General features: G+C 45.4%; 2 protein-coding genes across 9 annotated transcripts in view; one reads left to right on the top strand and one right to left on the bottom strand.

Annotated features, from left to right (window-relative positions):
- The window catches only part of ITGB4 (integrin subunit beta 4), a 78,956-nt gene extending 75,744 nt beyond the window's left edge, over positions 1-3,212 (top strand). For all 7 annotated transcript variants that reach the window (XM_081185068.1, XM_081185067.1, XM_081185071.1 and 4 more), the window contains one exon: positions 213-3,212. In XM_081185068.1, coding sequence (XP_081041194.1) covers positions 213-358 — 146 coding nt within the window. In that variant the 3' untranslated portion in view covers positions 359-3,212. The remainder of the gene's footprint in view (positions 1-212) is intronic.
- On the bottom strand, positions 1,962-17,158 carry GALK1 (galactokinase 1). Of its 2 annotated transcripts, none has more exons than XM_081185111.1 (8): positions 16,574-17,158; positions 13,699-13,888; positions 11,545-11,664; positions 10,249-10,384; positions 9,533-9,714; positions 8,062-8,212; positions 6,091-6,253; positions 1,962-4,945 (listed from the first exon to the last, which is right to left on the bottom strand). In XM_081185111.1, exons 1-8 carry the CDS (start codon positions 16,739-16,741, stop codon positions 4,871-4,873), a joined length of 1,185 nt encoding a protein of 394 aa, XP_081041237.1. In that variant the 5' UTR covers positions 16,742-17,158; the 3' UTR covers positions 1,962-4,870. The 2 variants fall into 2 exon arrangements, with proteins under 2 accessions (XP_081041237.1, XP_081041238.1); XM_081185112.1 differs by lacking the exon at positions 16,574-17,158 and adding an exon at positions 16,073-16,559.
- Between the last annotated feature and the right edge of the window lie 4,421 nt (positions 17,159-21,579).

Below are 21,579 nucleotides of genomic sequence, written 5' to 3'. Positions count from 1 at the left end.
GGCAATTGCAGCTTCAGAATCCCCAGCTTCTGGCCCAAAACACACAAGCATCCCTGTATAAGCCCACACACCACTGAGCACTGCACCTCTAACCCTGCTAAACAGATTTCGTCTCTACAGGTCTGTTCATATGTATGACCACATGTGCACATGTTTACACAGACTGACCCTTGAGCTGCTGACGCAATCTTTGTTTCGTCCCTTTGTTCCAGATGGCATGTTGCTGACCACTCAGGGAGTGGAGAGTGGCGGCACCCTCACCAAGCAGATCACCAATGAATTTGTCACCAGAACCATGATGTCTAACAGCAGCGGGACATTCTCCAGACAGACAGAGAGGCAGTTCTATGAAGCTTGAGCCAGGAAGCAAACTGCCCAAGGGACACTTGGATTTCAATAGCTGGTGACCTCAAGCAGGCCTGCTCTGTGATCAGTTCCTGGACTGAGGCTCATGGTGCCCATTGCATTGCTTCGACTCTAATGAAAATACTGGATGCTGCTTTGAGATACCCGCGAGTGGAGGCTGCATGCATTCCAGGTGGCACCCTAAAGACATTCCGAAAAGAGTTTTTTAGCAAGATGCTTGGCTGTGAAGGGCTATTGGTTAGTTCATATTTGAGTCGAGCTCCTGACTCTTTCCATGCTTTGCTTGGCTGCTTTCCGATATCACACACTGGAAGATTTAACTACACGCAACTGAATTTGCTTTTTAAATCCCCACCTCTCAGCAAACCTTTTTCACTTTTGCTGCTTGTTTTGTTTTGATCTGTTTCTAAGTCATTCTGTCCCCACACTCCCAACCCATCAACAAATGGCATGCCAGACCTCCAGGGGAGGAACGGAATTGCAACTTTGTCCTCCTCCTTTGTAAGTGCAGCACAGAAGAGGAATTGTCCTTATTCTTCCTACATTGGTGTGTAGACACCCTGCTGCTTAGGTGTGGTCCTGTAGGAACTGCTTATTACCTTAAGTTGCATAGCATCACCAACAATACAATGCTCCTTAAAATATGATGCACAATCTTACTTAAAATATTATATTACTATTTTTTGTTCTACAAAGGGTCTTTTATCCTAGATGTAATAAGGAGCCAAAATCCAGGTGCTAGTCCTCTGCTCCTTACCATAGAAAATAAATATTTGGCATGGCTTTATAATCCATTAATGCCTTTGCTGGAAGAACCCCCTGGAATGATATCATTTCATATTGAATAACCAAAACATTAACCAAAACAACATTAAGAGTTGTTGCTGAGTTCCACCTACAGTTTTCCCTCACTCCCCATTTCGGCAGTGGTGGCTCACTGGCCCATATCAGTAGCCCAAGCATAGCATGCTGATTTACATCATTGGACCATTTCGGTGTCTGGACATAGCAAACTTCAGTGATTTTAGATTGCCCTTAGAATCAGGGTTGGAAGCGTAATTAGTCCAGTCCACTGCAATGCTACCCTTCCTGCCTTTTCACAGTGGCCAGGATTTAAAGGCAGTGCACATGCAATTAATCCTTCAGAGCCTGTATAACACAGGCATCACATATTTTTGCACCATGTACTTTCATTCAGCCACACTGCATTGATACTGTAGTCAACAACACTACAGTACCCACAAGGCAGTGCAACTGTGATGGTGCTACCACTACCTTTTGCTGCATGTGTAGGCACAGCTTGAGCTGTAGAAGCAGTGGCTTTTGCAGAATGACCTGAGGGTATATCAACAGGGGTGGGGGATGACTACCAGTAGGTAACTAAAGGCAGAATCAAGGTAGGAACTGAATACATGGAATTCTGACTAGAGACATGGAACTGACTAGAGACAGTTGTAGTATAACCACAGACCTGCCTTTGTTTACACTCACTTCACCTTCCTTAGAAAGGGGTGGGAGTGAAAGCTTTTTGCTTGTTTGTAGGTCTTTATTTATACATATGCAGATTTGACAAAGAAGACAGACAACTCACACAATCTGATTGTACCAACATTTTACTCCTTGCTAAAAAGGCATGAGGAAGCTGGAGAGAAATGACTTGAGCAGGCAAAGTGCTTTGATCCCTATCAGTGTGATGATTTCTCACACTGTGTGTGATTAGCATCATTGGAAGAGTATCGACCTAACACCATTATTTGACATTTTGCATGGTTGCTCCCACAATGCTGTGGTTGTCAAACCATGTTCCAGGAAGCCTTGTCAGAAGTCTACCCAGGAATTCTTCAGTCATGCAGGCAAGTCCCCCTAAAAGACAGCCAGCTCACTTGATAGTGCCAGTTCTCACACAAGGGAACCAGCATTACCAGTGTGCACCAAACCAACAACATGCCTCAGAATCTTCTGCAATGTGTTGTGGTTCTATGGAGGATGTATGTTGTTTGCCACACTGACTTGTTTGCTCACAAAGTTCCCTGAAGGCAGGAAGTTTGTAAACCATTGATTTGTGAGTTTCATCACAGCGAGAACAGGTAGCTGCTGCCCTTCGCTTCTATTTTGGCCAGCCTTGCCCCAGGACCTTAGATAAGTATCTGTGCTAGCAGCAGAGGATCAACTGCAGATAATTTTTTACTTAGCTAAACAAGAGAGAACACAAAAAGAATTCAGGGCTGCAGCAGCATAGTTTTAGAAGCTCAGGTAGATGGTGCCTTCAACTTTCTGTCCTAATATACCAAGTCATGTCCCTTGTAATCTAATGTTGGGTTTTCCTACTAACCCATTCACCGCAACAGGGGAGTTACTAAAGCTCACTGGACCTTCTGCCCCAAAGGGGTTTCTTTTCATGGGATGCTAGAGAACTCAGCCAATAAAATGTGCTATTTCATGGCCTTTGTATTCAGACCCAAGCAGAGTGTGTTATTAGAAATGGCTGTATCTCCAGTTCTTGCATTACATCGTTTTGCAAAGTCACTTTGGTCACAGGCTCTTGAAGCTTCTTACAAGTTCTTTTCACTAAGAGAGCACCACAGGCTTTAATATTAACCAAAGAGCCCATTAAAGGTGTTTGATGGGCCAGATTTCAGCAGCATAGCAGTTTTAACACCAGTTTTGAAAGGGATTGTATGCTTTCACTCACCTAACAGAAGAACCACAATAGAATGTAAATTACATTTCATAGCCAAATTATGGCTTGCAGGGGTTGGTGGCATTTAATACATATGCAGTGTTTTGACAACTGGCATTCAGGACCAGATGGCTTTCTATTGCACTTATTAAACGTTTTTCCTCTACGATCGCAGAAGGCTTTTTATTTCCAAGTTTGTCTGATGTGAAAGCGGCTAGCAGCTGTGGGTGTTAATGAGAGAGTAGGGCTGCACTCCTATATAAAATTAGGCAGGCCTACACACATTAACTTCAATAGGATCAGGCTCAAGAAGCAAAATATTGCATAAAATTCTAGCATAGTTAAAAAACAAAAACAAAAAACCCGAATTAAATGCTGAAAAGGTCTAAGAACGGAAGACTTGAGCCAAAGGGCACAGGTTTAAAAGCTAATTTGATAACAACCTATAAAAATCATAGCCCACTGGGAACGGTCACATTTTTGCTTCGGGGGGGACACCCTCCCCAGGTTTTGCAACTGCAATACATATTATAGATTCGTTACAAAAAGATTCTGACACTCTCGCCTACATGTCCTTGATGTGAAGTTTTGATGCAGCTTAAATGACAGCGGATGTTTTTGGAATCATAAGAGATAGTGCTATGGCAGGAGAGGGAACTGGCCATAGATGGAAAGGCATTGCATACTGCTGTTCCCAGTCCTACAGACAGCCAAAGCAGCTGAACTGTGCTGTGTGACAGGGTTATTTGTATCAGTTCTCCAATATCACTATAGAATGCACCAACTTATAGAACCCACAAAGTTCTAAAAGTGTAATTAGCCTGGGCACTTTTACTGTATAGCAGTACCTTGGCTGACAAACGCCTTGCGACTCGAACGTTTTGGCTTCCAAACACCGCAAACCCAGAAGTGAGTGTTCTGGTTTGCGAACGTTCTTTGGAACCCGAATGTCTGATGCAGCTTCTGATTGGCTGCAGGAGCTTTCTGCAGCCAAACAGAAGCTGTGCCTTTGTTTCTGAATGTTTTGGAAGTAGGACGGACTTCCGGAACGGATTCTGTTCGACTTCTGAGGTACCACTATTTTGAAAGCAGAACAGCCACAGAGCCTCCATCCAGTTAGTGGGACTTAATTCTGAGAAGACATGCAGAGGATTGCAGAGTTTCTAATAATTAAGGCAACTCATCCTTGTAGTAAAATCGCAGGTAACTTCAAGAAAAACACATAATCATAAATTTGCTCATGCAACACTGGATTCCATCTGTGGTATTTAGGTTGGAAGATGAATAACTTGCCACATTGTGAGGTGTAAATGAAGGACTCTTGTTCTTGAATCTTCTTATATTACTTTAGTTTACAAAGAAGAGGCTGAACAAACTACCTACCAACCAACCAACCAACCAATCATCAGGGAAATTCAGTTAATCATACTATTTGTTTTATGTCAGGAACCAGAAGTAGAGGAAGGACGATGGCTGTATTGACTATCCTCAACTCTTCTCCAACACAAAACAGCACAGCAAAATAGGCCTGTTCTGGCCTCACATGAACAGATTCCCTGCCACAAATTGTAATGTAAAACAGTCAGGAGAAGAGACCTCTGTTCAGTAGAGCAGACTGGAAGGTTCTATATGTAAAAACCAGATTGAAAAGAGAGAGAGAGAGAAGAAAGAGTTCAAGTTTTTATCAGAATTTGGAAGTCTTTGACTAGAGTCTCAAGCACATGGATCAGGGAAGCCGGCTCTGACCTTTTGCGGTGCTCTGTGTCGTTGGTACCAGAGCAACAGAAAACCCTTGCTGTGTCAGGGTTGGGATTGGGAGTTGGATCATTGCAGAGGATGTACTCTGGCTCCATCGGAAGGCTGTGTCAAATAGAAGGTGGCTGTCCTGCTGTATTTTTCCTAATTGATTAAAAAAAAAAGGTCAGGTGTTGCAACTGTCTGAAATAAACAGCGAGTACAAAATATGTCAAAACAAAAAGTCCTCGAGGGCGGATGGCGGTATGGAACTGTATAACGATGCAATTCCACACCTTTTCATAAGACTGCAGCATAGCCAAAGGGCAGTTGTATGTTTCTGGCCACAGATGTGTCCTTATGGTAAAGAAAGAAGAAGTAGGCTAGAGGCCAAATTTAAAAAAATAAAAATAAGAAGATGTGCAGATGAGGGGTGATTGCCCAACTCTTGCAGAGCACTAGGTATAGCCCAAGCTATTTTGGGGGAGAGGACAAAATGGCACACACACAAACTAACCAGATTAGCAATTGAACCTTACTTCAACAGTAGGGAAAGGTCAGCATACTCTACCATCTCCCAGAATATAGCATGCTAACTTAGGGGCCACCGCCATCTACCTGACACAAGACACCTCAACCTGTCTAATGGTAGGGCCGGTCCCACACACAAAGTGATTTCCGGGGGGGGGGGGAGTGCTTTAAGAGAAACAACTGTGGGAAGACTGGCACTATTAACCAGCATATTCCACCCCTTACAAACAAATTAAGTTTTTTCAATACATGACAACTATTACCACTGCAGTTACTTTTGACTATATATGGAATGCAATGCTAAGAAGCTTCTCTCTCTCATTATGTTGTGCTTAACTGTGGAACCGACACAATTGCAAGGGTAACCGCAGTCCAGCTCAAAGGTACTCCCAGGTCAGATCAAAGATAGGCAGAAAATACAGATGAGGCTTAGCATACTACAGGCTTCAGGAAGCACTTGTCTGTATTTTGTAGGCAAGGGCAGAGCAGCACAGGGATCTGTTGGGGATCTGTTGGCAGATCTCCAGGCAACATGCAATACATCAGCAAGACTCCCAATGGTTTACTAACAGCAACAACAAAGAGCTCTCCTTCCCCTAGATTAGACAGCTGAAAACGAAGCGGGTTGCTGTTGTTTTTGCAGTGAATTCTACATCAGTCCCACTGAGACATTGCTTTGCATGCCTGGCTGGGAGACCCCAGCGTTCTAGGAACTCTGATCAGCCTGAAGACTGCCCACCCCACTGTGATAAACACCGTTCTGTGTCTATGTCACATACCTTGATATGCTTCTGGACTTTTTCTGCTACGCCAGATTCAAGCAGAGTAACAGTGCAGCCTCCGAATCCCCCACCAGTCATTCTGCTGCCGTAAACTCCGGGGATCTCCAAAGCAAAAGACACCAGTTCATCTAATTCTGGGCAGCTGACGTCATAGTCATCTCTGCAGGGGAAAATAGTGAGTCAGCCCCCCTAGATGTAAAGGCTATTACAGTGGTACCTCGGGTTAAGAACTTAATTCGTTTGGAGGTCTGTTTTTAACCTGAAACTGTTCTTAACCTGAAGCACCACTTTAGCTAATGGGGCCTCCCGCTGCCGCTGCACCACTAGAGCACGATTTCTGTTCTCATCCTGAAGCAAAGTTCTTAACCCAAGGTACTATTTCTGGGTTAGTGGAGTCTGTAACCTGAGGTACCACTGTATTGCCAAACAAAAGCGGGGGGTGATTGTTGGAACCTGAGTGGACATCCGTGGGCAGCATTCTTCCAAAGAATTACTGAAATAAGTTTGGGGGGGGCAAATACAGGTCATCCTTTAAAAATGGTTTAAAAATGACAATCTGGGCAGGAAGCTAGGCTGTGATGTCACAGGTGCTTGGTAATACTTGCATTACATGGTAGGCAACTCTCCAAATCAGAGCCCTTTTCCCCATGTTATGCGGCTGTCAGCCTGGGTTTGCCATGATGGGTACAGTTGTCTACAGGCTATGGCTATGGCTACTCTTTGCTCCATATACAGTGGTGCCCCGCAAGACGAACGCCTCGGAAGACGAAAAACTCGCTAGACAAAGGAGTTTTTCGTTTTCTTAGCCGCTTCGCAAGACGCATTTCCCTATGGGCTTGCTTCGCAAAACGAAGCTTGCCCTGCAAGCTCCGGGGATAGCGGGGAAGTGCAGCGCGTCTTCCCCGCTGTCCCCGGACCCCTTTTGAACCAAGGGGCGGCAACGGGGAGAAGCGATTCTCCCCGCTGCCCCTTCCCTTGCTTTAAAACAGGTCTGGGGACAGAGGGGAAAGCGCGCGCGCCTTCCCCTCTGTCCCCGGAGATTGCAGGGCAGGCAACGGGGAGAAGCAATCTTCTCCCCGCCGCCCCTTGCTTTAAACAGGTCCGGGGACAGAGGGGAAGGCGCGCGGCACTTCCCCTCTGTCCCCGGACGGTCTCCATAGGAACACATTGATTGATTTTCAATGCATTCCTATGGGAAACCGTGCTTCGCAAGACGAAAAACTTGCAAGAAGAAAAAACTTGCGGAACGAATTAATTTCGTCTTGCGAGGCACCACTGTACAATACAGGTGTATGATGGTGGAAGTGTTGTGTTGGGGGAGGGAAGTACACAAAAAACTTCTTAGGAGTATACTGAAACAAGGTTCTGCATGAAGCGACAATCCAACGTAGTTTACGCACAGAAAAAAATGCAATATCCTCCAGAAGTACTCTACTGACAGATGGATCCTGAATCAATTATCTGGTATGGCCTTGAGATGTAGAGGCTTTCCCCAGGCCAGCCAGTGAGCTTCATGGCTCAGCAGGGTTTCAGAATCAGGTTTCACAACACTACAGTCATTATACATAGTCGCAGGGTTAACACCGCTTTGCACACAGTAAAATTCCTACACAGAAGTCCCTTCCACATAGGACCACTCTACACACATTTATATCACTGAGCATGCAGGTGCCAGGTGGCTGGAGTCATTTGTGGCTTGTAGGCATGTGTGTGTAATGCGAAATTGCATGTATGCAGGGCAGACCTACATGAAGAAATCTAGGGTCATGTTTGAAATGACTCTTAGATTCTGTAATTTTTATTTTTGAAAAATCAAGAATACTGAAGCAAACATAAGAAAAGCCCTGCTGCATCAGGCCCAAGGCACTCTGTCATCACAGTGGTCAACCAGGGAAACCCACAAGAGAACCTGAGCACAACGGGGGCAGGTGGGGAATCCTTTGTGTAATCTTTTGGGTAACAGCCTACCGCAAGGAATTGTGACTCTCCACCATCAGTTGCCCAAATCTCTTATAGTCCTTGGACTGCAGTGCCTCTGCAGCTCGGGAGGTGCGTTCGATTTCCCCAATGACATGCCTGGCTCGCCGGTACACCAACTCACTTAGCAAGGCCTTAGAAGCTGCAAAAAACGGGGAGGGGGGAAATGTCAATGTTCAAACAGGTAGGCTAGGTTGGAGAATTAGAAGCAAAGTTTCAGACCATTCAATGCTTCAGCAAAAGCAGCACGGAAATTAACACTGTTAATAAGCAATCCGTATTACATTTGAGATGAAGAAAAATCTTTAAAAAGATGGGTTTTCTGTTCATGGCAGTGGGACTCATAATCATACGTTCCTAGAAAACCCTGGAAAAGGCAAAAATAGAGATGCGGTACAATAAACTCTGGTTTCATGCAATGTTTGAAAAGATAACGGAAAAGTTCCTTTTAGCCAGGGAACAAAGCAAATAAGCATTTTCTATGCGGAATTGCTAGATATATAACGCATATAAACTACAAAGATATGAGCAGACCAGCCCCAACATAATATCTGAGAATGTGGAGCATTTGAAAGCCACCATCCTCTCTTTTTTTGAGAATATTTTAGTATTTAAAGAAACTATGAGTTTAAATGCGTCTTAAATATACAATTATTCTTAATTACATTCCAATTTGTAAACATTTATACTTTCTCCTCCGTCTGTCTTTTAATAAGAAAAACAGCAGATTGGTGAAAAATCCAATAAAGTTGTTGAACAAGTGGAGCAACTTCCATTTGTGCAATGGAACTTTCCCTCTCTCTTTTTTGCACTGCCCAAATCTGCTCCGAACCATTGGGGGAACCCCCAGAGCAGATCTGGGGCGACTTGGGGTTTCAGGAGAGGTAGGAGAAGTTCTGCTGTGCCAGAAAAAGTTGTTCTGCTTGCACCATTATTTTCCTGGATACAACTCAAAAATTCTGGCACCTTCTGCATGACTATGTTCTCAAGGACCCATCAAGATCACTGCCCCCCTGTTGTCCATTCCCCTTTGCTCAGGGATAGGTAAAGGTAAAGGGAGCCCTGACCATTAGGTCCAGTTGTGGCCGACTCTGGGGTTGCAGCGCTCATCTCGCTTTACTGGCCGAGGGAGCCGGCGTACAGCTTCTGGGTCATGTGGCCAGCGTGACTAAGCCACTTCTGGCGAACCAGAGCAGTGCACAGAAACGCTGTTTACCTTCCCGCCGGAGTGGTACCTATTTATCTACTTGCACTTTGATGTGCTTTCGAACTTTTATCTACTTGCACTTTTACGTGCTCAGGGATAGAGGTGTGTTATTTCAAGAAATTTTGAAGGCAGGGACCCACCATTATGTCCCCCCCCCCACACACACACAAACAGAGAGAGAGAGAGAGAGAGAGAGAGAGAGAGAGACAGACAGACAGACAGACAGACAGACTTCTGTATTTTAACAATACGTACCCTCTAAGTCTGCCATAGTGGCTTCTCTCAGGCTTCCCTTGCCAAGCACCTTCGCTGCCTCTTCACACTGGCGCCGACGGGTGGGGTATTCACTTCCTGTCAAGGTGTGCCGCACATTGGAGTTGGTGATGAGTACAACTACGTCTGGGTCAGCCAAAGGCACCAGGGAAGTCTCCAGTGACCTGGAAATCAGACAGCACAACAAGGTAAAAGTTGCAGGGAGCTTTTTAAACCTGCATCCTGCATTTCAAAGCTTCTATGTGTATGTGAATGTTTTTACAGCTCACTACATTCAAGGGGAACACTTTCCTCCTTTTAGCTTTTCATTACGCAGGAAGGTTTTAGGTTACGTACACTTTAGGGTAGAGACCCCTCTTGACAGCTGAGCACCTCTTTTTCTGAGTATTTTGTGCCTAAACTAGGCAAGATAGCAAAAGATCCATGGCTGGTTCTCCCATCCCTTAACAATGTAGCCAATAGCAGCTTTGGGGGTGTCCCCATTCAGGTAAGGGCCACAGCTCCAGAATGGGGTTAACTCTTCCCACCACCACTCGCCATGCCCTAGCAATGCTTTCCCACCACCACCCCCAAGTTGACTCATACACTATATGCTTTGTTGCTGTTGCCATCTGTCTGTCAGGAAGATTTTGGGTATCACATGACGGACAGAGAGATGTATGCTTACATTTCCTCTAGTGCTATTGCAATGTCCTGACCTGCAGTCTATCAGCAAGGCATGGCCCTCCTTCCCCATCACAGAGATGAACTGGTCCATGATACCACAAGGCATCATTGCAAAGGTGTGCTCCGCTTTCTGGCATACTAAGGCCTTAGTTACAGGATCCCCATCGTCTGTGTTAACAAAAAGGAGAGAGATTCACAGGCAGATTAGTACTTCTGTGCAATGTACAGAGCGCCAACTTTTGGCATCATATCAGGGCTGGGGGACCTGCAGCCCTTCAAGTGTTGTTGGATTACAAATCCCATCAGGGAAGCTTTTAATGTTTGATGTATTACAGTATTTTAATATTTTGTTGGAAGCCACCCAGAGTGGCTGGGGAAGCCCGGCCAGATGGGCAGGGGTATAAATAAATTATTATTATTATTATTATTATTATTATTATTATTATTATTATTAGCAGCAGCAGCAGCAGCAGCAGCAGCATCCTTAACCACTGGCCAACTTAGTTGGGAATGATGGGAGTCCAATGACATCTGGAGGTCCACAGGCTCCATATTACTGTTTTAGGCTATTCCTAAACTATGCTTAACTTCCAGAACTGAATGAAGAACAAAGGCTAGATTAGGCTAGATCTGGTTAGATTAAACCAAATGTTGAACTAATTCACCATTTCCCAACAGCAGCAAAAGAGATGCGTGAAATAAAGGAACATAGCAAGTTGCCTTTTACCAGGTCAGACTGCTTGTCCGTCTAAGTCAGTATTGCTGACTTCAGGATCCCAGGAACTGGACCAAAGACTTTCTGCATGCGAAGCCTGTGTTCTTTTTTTTATATTATTATTGAGTTTATTTACAACACATACACACACATTTGTCAAACAAAATATGAAGATAATAGTACGGAATCAAAAGAAAAACAAACAACAAAATATAAATAAGACATAATGAAAACTTATACAAAACAAATAATCAATAATACACACACACACACACACACACACACACACACTTATTTCAGTTCTTCTTTTCTGCTAATTGACTTCCTTCATCCTCAACACGGTTCTTTTTTGTTTTTGGTAAACTGTCTCCTTATTAGTTCATTATTACCTCTTTTTCTTTCTGTTTTTAACTTAAGTACCATAAATTATTCTGCAGAAGTTAATCGAAACAAGTCCAAGTATTAATTTGAGGGCACAATGAAGCCTGTGTTCTACCACTGAGCTTTGTTCCACTATGCTCCAACTAGTTCCCCTTAGCTAAAATGGTAGATAGTAAAAGACCCTGGATTTTTTGTATTTAAGTTCTAGACTCAAACCAGTTTTGTTTCCTACCTGGGCACAACTGCTGCAGAAATGTGTATGTAGCCACTTCCAAGGAAGCTGAACTTGACAGACCGCCACCGAGTGGAACATTGCTGGCTATGACTGCATTGAAGCCTGGGAGAGGGCCAGCTATAAAGGGATAGCACAGCAACAGGGAGAGAACAAAATATTTTAAAGAAGATGGCACACAAAAGATTTTAAAATAGTTCAGGTAGGCATAGATTACAGGCCTGACCATGATATGCCACTTTGAAGAACCGGATTATCTTCATGGGACTGAGAAGGAAACTTCTTTATAAGGCTGCCTGTGTAAAACCTAGACAATTAGAAATGCATGATTCAGTTCTCATCCGCACTACACATTTAAGGGGATTGTGAGTCACTAGGAAATCCCCCTATAGCAGAGCTGTGATTCCTAGAGTTCCCTGGGAAGAGGGAATGACTGTTAAACCTCTTTGAGAATTGTAGCTTTGTGAGCGGAATAGGGGTTTCCTAACCACTCTCAGTACCCTTAACAAACTACAGTTCCCAGGATTCTTTGGGGGGAAGCTAGGTCTTCAAAGAATTGCTTTAAATGCATAGTGCTAATAAGGCCTCGGCTTCAGTGAAAAACCCTGCATGCCACTAGGTCCGTTTTCAAAAAGCTTCAACACAGATCTGTTCCTGGCACCACTGAAGAAAATATCCTGCTGCATAATATAAGACATGAGTGAGCAGACTTCTGGTTTGTGGGTTCTGTTTTGATTTTTTCCTGGAATTCTGAGGTCCACAAAGCAGAGCCAGGCGCAAAAGAGTACGGAATTATTTAAAAATATTATATTATTGCAATAAAGTGGTACCTCGGGTTACATAAGCTTCAGGTTACATATGCTTCAGGTTACAGACTCCGCTAACCCAGAAATAGTACCTCGGGTTAAGAACTTTGCTTCAGGATGAGAAGAGAAATCGTGCTCCAGTGGCGTGGTGGCGGCAGGAGTCCCCATTAGCTAAAGTGGTGCTTCAGGTTAAGAACAGTTTCAGGTTAAGAACGGACCTCCAGAACGAATTAAGTTCTTAACCCAAGGTACCACTGTATGAAATTATTGAAAGCAATTAAATTATGACAAAATCCTTTTGTATATACACAGCACTGAGCGGTAGTAGCGTCTCTCCATGGCTGCTGAGTTAGAATTAAGGATATTTCCTTCCAGAACTGCTATTAGGGCTTCAGTGGAGATGTACACCCTTCTTTTTCTCTCTGTTACTTAAGCACTACCCCATGCAACGCAGGAATCTCAACTAAAGCATCCATGATCACAGGTGCTGTAACCCAAGAAAATCTGCAGGGCACCAGGTAGGGGAAGACCGGCTTTTGGAGAAACTTCCATGGTACCATAAACATCTTAGGATAGTGTATTCTGAACTGGACATTCCCCACTCAGCTACACAGCTGCAAATAAAACGTTTTAAATGTGTTGTAAAGTGCAATATACAAATGTGACACTAGATGGCGAAAGTGAGCCATGAAAATTCAATGTATTTTTCAAAACTTTTTTTTAAAAGCATTTTCACAGCATTTTAAATATGTGTGCTGATTCCACCTCACACTCATCATCACTGACACCTCTACCATCCACATGTTGTTGTGGTTGGTTTTTGGGGGTAGGGGGATTGTTTTCATCTCCAGCAGGTGATGTCATTGTGGGCTTGTTGTGGTTCTGGACAGTCAAGAGTTAACACTCCAGGAAGCGTTCTTGATTCACTGGGTGCACTGCCCACATGATCCAGGCATTTTCCTTTGATCTGTGCTCTGTGGGGGCTGAGCTCTCTCTGGAGAACAGTCTGTCTGAGAATGTGAGCAATGTAGTTTCATTTTTGTTAGAGACAGAAAGCTGTGAACATGCAGCTAGATTCTGTAGGTTTTCTTTTCTGTTTGTTATGCTTCTAAATAAAGAGTGGTAGATTAGAAGCACTGGTGTTGAGCTGAGTTATTGAAGATACCATGTCGACACGGACAAGCCATTTTATGTTGCGTGTGAACTCTGCTATTATCCGGCAACTGAGAAGAGTGGCAGCGCGCGTGTGGAAGCATGTGGGCACCATTACGACCCACAAACTTTAACAGGGCTGTCTCCATCCCAAACAGCACATCCGCCTCAATTGCTAGCTGAGTCTAGATCTTACCCTGATAATGCTGAATGACCCCTTTGACATAGTTTGCCCAGCGAGGTTCTCCTGGCTCCAAGGTAGCACCTTCCATGGGAACTGGAAATGTCACCTTTTTAGGCTCGTCTGCTCCCTGTGCGGTTGTGACTATGGATATGATTCCATCTTCTCTCGGGCTCCCAACCACCATGGTTCCCATCTGCAAGGCCTGAAGGAAGAGACAATGACTGAATCCCTCATGATACCAAACAGGAACAAGGGTTATGCAAACCACCTACCAAATGGTGTTTTGTATGGTTAGAAATGAGTACAGATAACGGGGAGCAGATGGGAGAACAGGAACAGGCATAGGAATGTTGGAACACAGAGACGTTCCCAATGCCATAACTTTAGTCAATAAGAATATTTGTTTAAGTTAATACTCACTTCATAGCAACATGGTGCTAAAATGGGGCTTACCTATCAAATGTAGTCAGTGGATTTGCTCTACTGACTTGTAAACAAGGCCGGGTTATCCATGGAGCCCTGCCTGAAAAGCTCAAACTCTCAGCTTAGAAAGACTTGAAGCAAAACATGCTGACAGATGAACCAGGCTAACTGCTCTTGCAGGGGGTTTTAAAAGCCATTTTTTAGCCAACAAGTGAAGTCAGAGTTGTGACTGAGGAGTGATTTGTTTCAACATTAGGAGTTAGAAATCCCTGGGTCCTAAAGAGCTGCTATTTCCTCCTTCCCTTTAATGCACTTTCTTCTACTTCATTTCCTAGTCCATGGAATCTCTGCAGTTTATCCAGGCGAGGTCCAGCAGCAGTGGTCAGTCAGGTCAGAGGAAAACTATGTACCTTTACAATTAATAGACTACAGCCTTTGTTGTTGGTTAGTCATTTAGTCGTGTCCGACTCTGTTATTCATCTTATATGTTCTGGATATCTCTCACACACACATAGGCGCCGACTCCATGGGGCTTGAGGGGGCTCGAGCCCCCTCAAAAAAATTTTTGGGGGGGCTCAGCCCCCCCAATAATCTCGGGCGGGCGCCCTTTCAGCAGAGCGCCGCCGCCGTCCCCCGCCGCCTCCTCACCTGCTCCTTCGCCAGCCAGCCAGCCGCGCGCCCTAATCGGAGGCACTGCCGGAAATCCTGCGAGAACAGGGGAATCCCGACTGGCCACACCTCCCAGCCAGCCAATCGGCTGGCTGGGGGGGCGTGGCTTGCCCTATTTAGGGCCGGAGCCACTTTATTTGCATATTCATGCGCTTATTTATTATTCATGAGCTTTCCCGGGCCCCCCCAATATTTTTTCTAAGTCCGCGTCCCTGCACACACATACACAGCAATCTATTTCAACAGGGATAATGTTTGGAGGTTTGGGGATAGGAAGTGCTCTACATAAACAAAGTTAAGAGTTTGGCTACATATAATCTGAACAGAGGTAGATATTGCACGTTAAGCTATGTGCTTGATTTCTGGGCAAACTGACAATGCTGAAAAGTGTGTGGAAAAGAGGCAGCCGATTTTAAAACATTTAAGGTTTTTTCTTGTGATGATTTGTCTTATTACTGACCATAAGCTGATCTGGAAGCCTTTTGTAGCTGAAGTGTGGGGTAAAAATGCTTATTTTCTCTCTCTCGGCTGTGTAGTATGCAAAATAAAAATATTGCTGCTTCAGAATAGTTGGGATTGTTTCAGTTCTTGAAGTAATGAGGTAGGTTTACAGGTTAGTAATTTTTTGTGGGGTGGGGGCAAATTGGAAATAAACAATATTTTCTTTAAAAGGCACACGAGAGGTCCCTTTGAATATAAGAGGAACCAAACTGGGGAGGAACCAAAGGTTCAACATCCTACTTCTCACAACAGCAGCCAGATGCAAGCCAGCAAGCCCATAAACGAAAGTTTGAGGCCAATAACCCTTTTTCTGGTTGGTTGGTTGGTTGGTTGGTTGGTTGGTTGTCTCTCCTCCCTCAGTATATTCAGAGGCACATCGCTTCCCCATGATGGGATGCCGACTCCAAAGGTCATTCCTAGAAAGGCTTGCAATTGGAGCCAAAATGACTTGAAGTGCAGCTTGAGTCTCTACTCAAATATAACTTCCCCTGCAGTAGAGCTCAAGGAGTGAAGATTGTTATCTGGACTGGTATCCATCTTCCAACAAATGTATTTTTGCCTCTAAATTTAACTTATCCTCTGGGTTATATTCTGTGCGGTGGGACCACAGACCCCAGAGTCGGTCAGGACTGGACCTAATGGTCAGGGGTCCCTTTACCCTTTATATTCCGTGCAAGGTCCTACTCACAGCAGACCAAGCGAATGAGCCCAAGTGGTACAATAACCTGAAGGAACAGGTACTGAAGCAAAGCTTCGTATTTTTGTTTCTTGCTTTTGGACTGAATTTGCGTACCTTTGGGCAGTGGCTTCAGAGAGCCATCTCTCCCCACGCTGAAACTGTGATTAATTAATGGGATCAAACATGCGGGCGTAGCCAGGATTTTTGACGGGGGGACGATGACGACAGGACTTTCGTTAGAGGAGGGCAGAACCGATGTGATTGATCAGTTAAGTATTTCTATTGTTTTAAAGCTCCTCCCCCCGGCTACGCCCATGGGGATCAAACATATTTTGGAGAGGTTGTGTTGGGGGCCTCTGCAGACGGATCCAACCACTGAACCTGCCAACTAACAAAAATTCTGTACTGGGCAGGCGAGGCAACTTCGTCAGTCCCAGGTCAAGGAAGGCTGCTGCGTTGCTTTCAGAAAAGACGGCTCTCTTCTCCTCCGCTTCCGCCAAATTGTGACTAGCGAAAACCGGGATTTGTAGGATTCAAGAAGGAACAGCCGGGCACAGTATTTGCCCCTTTCTTTCTGTCTGTCTGTCTTTCCTTCTGCGCGCCACCCTCTCTTACCATAGGCAGCACGAACCCCTGGTTGTAATCCGTGTGCTCCCCGATCAAGTTCACCCTTCCCGGAGCCGACACGGCGATCTGGGGGTCCAGCCCTCCGAAAAAGGTCCTGTAAGCCCCCCGGGCGGCCGCCAGCAGCGAGCCCTGCTCGGGTCCACTTGGGCTTTCCATGCTCTCGGGGGCCAGATTCCGAAGTGCCTCCGCTTGAAGGCAAAGGATCAGGAGGGAGCGGGTCTCTCCGCCTCCTAAACCGGGAGGAAGAAGAGCAAAGATTGCAACATTGCACAACAACACGACCTCCGCGTAGTCCGCGCTCCCGCCCGTCTCTTCTCCGGCTCGCCTCTCGCTTCCTGTCCTGGGAAAATGGAGCCCGCCGCTCCGCCCATGGACGGCCGCAACTGACCTCCAGGGGGCGCCAGGCCTCTTGCCGCCTCTGCCTCCGCAAATTCTTCGTCTTTCTCCCACGCTTGCGACTCACAATGAGGAACGTCTGAGTTGTGACACCGGCTTCTCCTCCAGCTAGCCCAATATCCCTGTCTGTTTCCTTTCTCCTCCTGTGAAGAGGCTGCATCCTAATGTTTTAATGTTGTATCTTAATCTTTTAAATTGTATTTTAATCAACTTGTTTTTATTATTGGTTATTAGCCGCCCTGAGCCCGGTCTTGGCTGGGGAGGGCGGGGTATAAATAAGTTGTTGTTGTTGTTGTTGTTGTTGTTGTTGTTGTTGTTGTTGTTGTTGTTGTTGTTGTTGTTGTTGTTCACGGAGGAGTACCAACATGTAAGCGAGCAAAGGAAAAAGAATTCGCGGCCGCTGGCCAGCGACGCGGAGGAAATGCCATCCTGGGGCTTTGGTATTTTGTTTTTAAGAGATGGGGTTCATAACCATGGGGTTCCTCAAACACACCTTCTGATTCTGAGGCCTTCCTCTGATGCCAGAGCTTGCCTTTTCCCCCTCTCTACTCTAGGGAGATAATGCTCCTTACACATGGCATGTTCTCATGCACTGTTGTTTCTATACAAGCAGCTCCCTATTTAGGAGGAGGTTACCTCAGGGTGATAGTGCCTGAAGTAAAAATTGCATATAATCAAAACACATTAGGTTCAATGGCAGGTGGGATTAGGTCTTCCCCCCCAGCACGCCCACCCCCTTCTTAATTTTTTAAAATTAAGCTAGGGTCTGAAAATACAGATCATCTCACTCAAGGTTTCTATAATTTGGTAACCTTGGGGAGTGGATATTTGCGTTATGAACCAGTCCAGAATTGTTCAGTTTGTTTATTTAGTTTTTGGGATAAAATGTAATTGAAACTTAAAATCACATTCTGTCCTTCAAATACATAATGATGCTTTATGGAAAAAATATTAAAAACACAGTAAAATAACCATGGTTGGAATCCTGTAGCCCAGGGCCAGAATATGTGTGGCCCTCAGGATGCTGCTGGACTCCAGCTCCCATCACTCCTGACCAATGGCTATGCTAGCTGGGGTTGATTGCGTTGTAAAACAAAAATGTGCCCTTTTCCCCTTAAGGAGTATCCAAGAGCCCATATAGAGTCCTTATGTAGGTTCCCTATTGGTAGGAGAAAATAACAGAAGCCAACCAGAGAATATTGAGAAGCAAAGCAGCTAGTAAGCTTGATCTTTATTGATCTGTTGCAACAGGGTGCTTCCCTCACATGCAGGAAAGAAGGAAGAACCCAGAACAATGGCGTGCAAGGCCTTATATAGACATTTTTAAATTCCCTGCCCTGGAGCTCAACACCGCCCCTTCATACATACAGAAGGGGTGTAACCCAAGACCACCCCCCACAAACATCATATCTACATCACAGGAAAGGTGTTGTTTTTCCTGTCTGCCAGGTTATCTGATTGCCTTTCCTGATAGTCTGTCACCCATTAAAATGCTGATTACTCAATTCATGAGACAACGGGAAGGCTCCCTGACCCCCCTCCCTCCTTGCAGAGAAAACATTTGGGATTCAAAAATGATTTCAGGTCGGTCTTCCTGTGCTGATCTATGTAAGTGCTTGGTTGGTACACTTATGAACATTTAACATACAGTGATACCTCGGGTTAAGTACTTAATTCGTTCTGGAGGTCCGTACTTAACCGGAAACTGTTATTAACCTGAAGCACTATTTCTGGCTTAGTGGAGTGTGTAACCTGAAGCGTATGTAACCCGAGGTACCACTGTATATCTAAGACCTCAAAATTCCTATCACAATTGCAATTGGGAGTACAACAACATTTGCAGGGTCACAGATTTACCACCCTTCCTTTGCACACAAAACTTGAAGGAAGCTTCATTGAAAGCCAGTATTCTTCAGAGCATGCCTTGGAGTGCATTGTTGCATGCTTATAACATTGAATCTTGTTTTATTTTGTTTTGTTTTTTCCTTGCAGAGATGTGATCCCAAAGCAAAAGGGTGAAGGAATATCTGTTCACTAGTAACTGTGTACATAGAGTTGGATTCAGAATGAATTTCTAAGTCTGAATCCAACCTGTACTCCAGTGTTTCCCAACCGGTGTTCCGCGGCACACTACTGTGCCGTGAGACATTGGCTGGTGTGCCGTGGGAGGGAGGCGGGCGAGTCGGGCGGTGAGAGGCGGCGGCTCCGCGGTGGTGGTGCCGAGCGGCGGGGCAGCGCGTGCAAAAGGGAGGAGCGCGAGACAGCGGAGGAGGAGGAGGCCGGCATGTCCGGGCAGCAGCAGCAACAGCAGCAGCAGCAACTCCCGGCGACGGCTCCTCAAGCCCCGCCGCCGCCCCCTCCTCCGCCCGCTATCGCCGCCACCACCACAACAGCCGCCGCCGCCTCAGCTGCCGCCGTCCCTCAGTCCCTCGCTCTGCTGCCTCCTCCCACCCCCAAAGCTTGGAGGTTCCCCGGCAAGGGGGAGGGAAAAAACTTTCACTTTCGTGCGTCCCTCCCGGCGTGACGCTGCGCGCTGACGTCACGGGGCGGGGCTTTAATGGTGGTGTGCCGCGAGATTTTTTTTCAGTAAACAGGTGTGCCGTTGCCCAAAAAAGTTTGGGAAACACTGCTGTACTCTGAAGCTGTTAAGCAGAGGCTTGCCAAACCTGATAAGCAACTTATGCTGTGTACACATTGCCGGTTTAAAACTCAGTGAGGTCATTTCCCTTCTGTGTTTCAAACCTGATTTGCACATTGTAGACATCAATAGGGTTGGATGTGTTACATACTGTCTGCCCCCCCCCCCAACTAGTGGGTGGAAAGGGGGCATGGATGCCTTCATGTGGCTTAGGTTTTAAAATTGAAGCTGGTTTGGAGGAAAACACATCAAAACACAGTATTTCTGAAGAAACTGCTGGATAGATATGGATTGTGACTGTCCGTACAAGGTTTGTGTGAAGTACAAGGTTTCACAAACTGGGGATGGAGTGCATTGGATGCAAAGTAAACAATGTAATAATAATAATAATAATTTTTTATTTATACCCCGCCCTCCACAGTCAGGGCCAGGCTCAGGACAGCTAACACCAAATATAAATTACAATAAAACATAATAGAAAACAACAAACAAAAAAACAGTTAATTAAAATACGGCTTAAAATACAGCTTAAAATGCAGCCTCATTTTAGTAGTAGCCCATAAATCAATACCATAAAGGGCAGAAACATCAGATATTCACCCAGGCCAGCTGTCCATGCTGGTCCTACATGGGCCAGCAAAAAAGCCAAGGGAAAAATGTATATACCAAATCCCATATAAGGGGTCAGTGAGTGTAAGCCAAAGGCCAGGCAGAACAGCTCCGTCTTGCAGGCCCTGCGGAAAGATGTCAAATCCTGCAGGGCCCTGGTCTCTTGTGACAGAGAAGTCGGGGCCAGTGCTGAAAAGGCCCTGGCCCTAGTTGAAACCAATCTAACCTCCCTGAGGCTTGGGACCTCCAAAGTGTTGTTATTTATGGACCTTAAGGTCCTCTGCGGGGCATACCAGGAGAGGCGGTCCCGTAGGTACGAGGGTCCTAGGTACAGCCTTATTCTGACTCCACTGGTTGCTTGGGAATCCTGTGACCTTCCATATGTTGTTAGACTACAACCATCCGTGGCTGTAGGCCAAGCTGGTTGAGGCCAATGGGAGTTGGGAGCTCGCTCAACACCTGAAGGGCCATACTTTCCCCATCCCTGCTGCAGCAGAACATTTGTTTCAAGAATTCGTTCCTTGCTCAGGATTGCCCTTATAAATGGGAAACAGTTGGCCCAAGCAAAGAGCTGTTTGGCAAAAATATGGGAGAGCAAGCAGATATTAAGGGACCGGTGACAGTACTAACCACGTAAGTATACATGGCAGAAAATGACCCTTGTCTCCACAGCTGGATTTAGGTTTGATGAGGCCCTAAGCTACTGAAGGTAATGGAGCCTTTTATATGTCCGGCTGTCCTTTGTCAACAACAAATTGTCACTTTTTGTGTTAAATATATGCTATATGGTAATTTATGGATATCTAAAGAACATGTTGCCATGCAGCCAATCCATGCAGAATGTAGGCACCCTATATAAAGAAAAGAGCAAACCAGAGATATTTTAGGGAGCAGGATAGCAGGCGGGGTCCATACTTACATCATAGGAGCCTACACAACACAAAACACCGTTGCTCTATGTAGGTTTTATTTTATTTGTTTTTTATCTTATATTTTGGAAATGTACATCCAGGTTTTTTTCCTTCAAATTTTTCTGGTAAGCTATAACTTGTTTAGCTTATACGTAAATCCGGCAGTGCCCGTCTCCTTCGGCTAAAAGTAAACCCACTGAAAGCGAACTGCGTTTCAAGCAGCTAAAGTCTTTGCGCCTCGGGCTCGGGACTTGTTGCGGGCGAAGTATCAACGTTCCAAAACTGGCGGAATGGCCTAAAAGGGGGAGAAGGGGGAGCAGTTGCCAGCATTTAATCATTATTCCGGGGTCTAGGTAAAATATTCATAACAACTGCAAAACCTCCCGGTGTGTTCCTCCCCCGTTGATTCCCGCGCCCCCGCCCATCAAGCCACAAAATGT

Source organism: Podarcis bocagei (genome assembly GCF_964188305.1).
Source record: "Podarcis bocagei genome assembly, chromosome: 2".
In the NCBI taxonomy this organism is placed as follows: Eukaryota; Metazoa; Chordata; class Lepidosauria; order Squamata; family Lacertidae; genus Podarcis; species Podarcis bocagei.
This window is presented reverse-complemented; position numbering and strand designations above follow the sequence as displayed.

Coding starts and splice junctions, on each gene's coding strand:
- GALK1 (XM_081185111.1), bottom strand. CDS start 16,741: ATGGAAAGCCCAAGTGGACCCGAGCAGGGCTCGCTGCTGGCGGCCGCC. Junction 13,889..16,573: donor AGGGGTTCGTGCTGCCTATG/GTAAGAGAGGGT, acceptor CTCTTCCTTCAG/GCCTTGCAGATGGGAACCAT. Junction 6,254..8,061: donor GAGAGTCACAATTCCTTGCG/GTAGGCTGTTAC, acceptor TTTCCCCTGCAG/AGATGACTATGACGTCAGCT.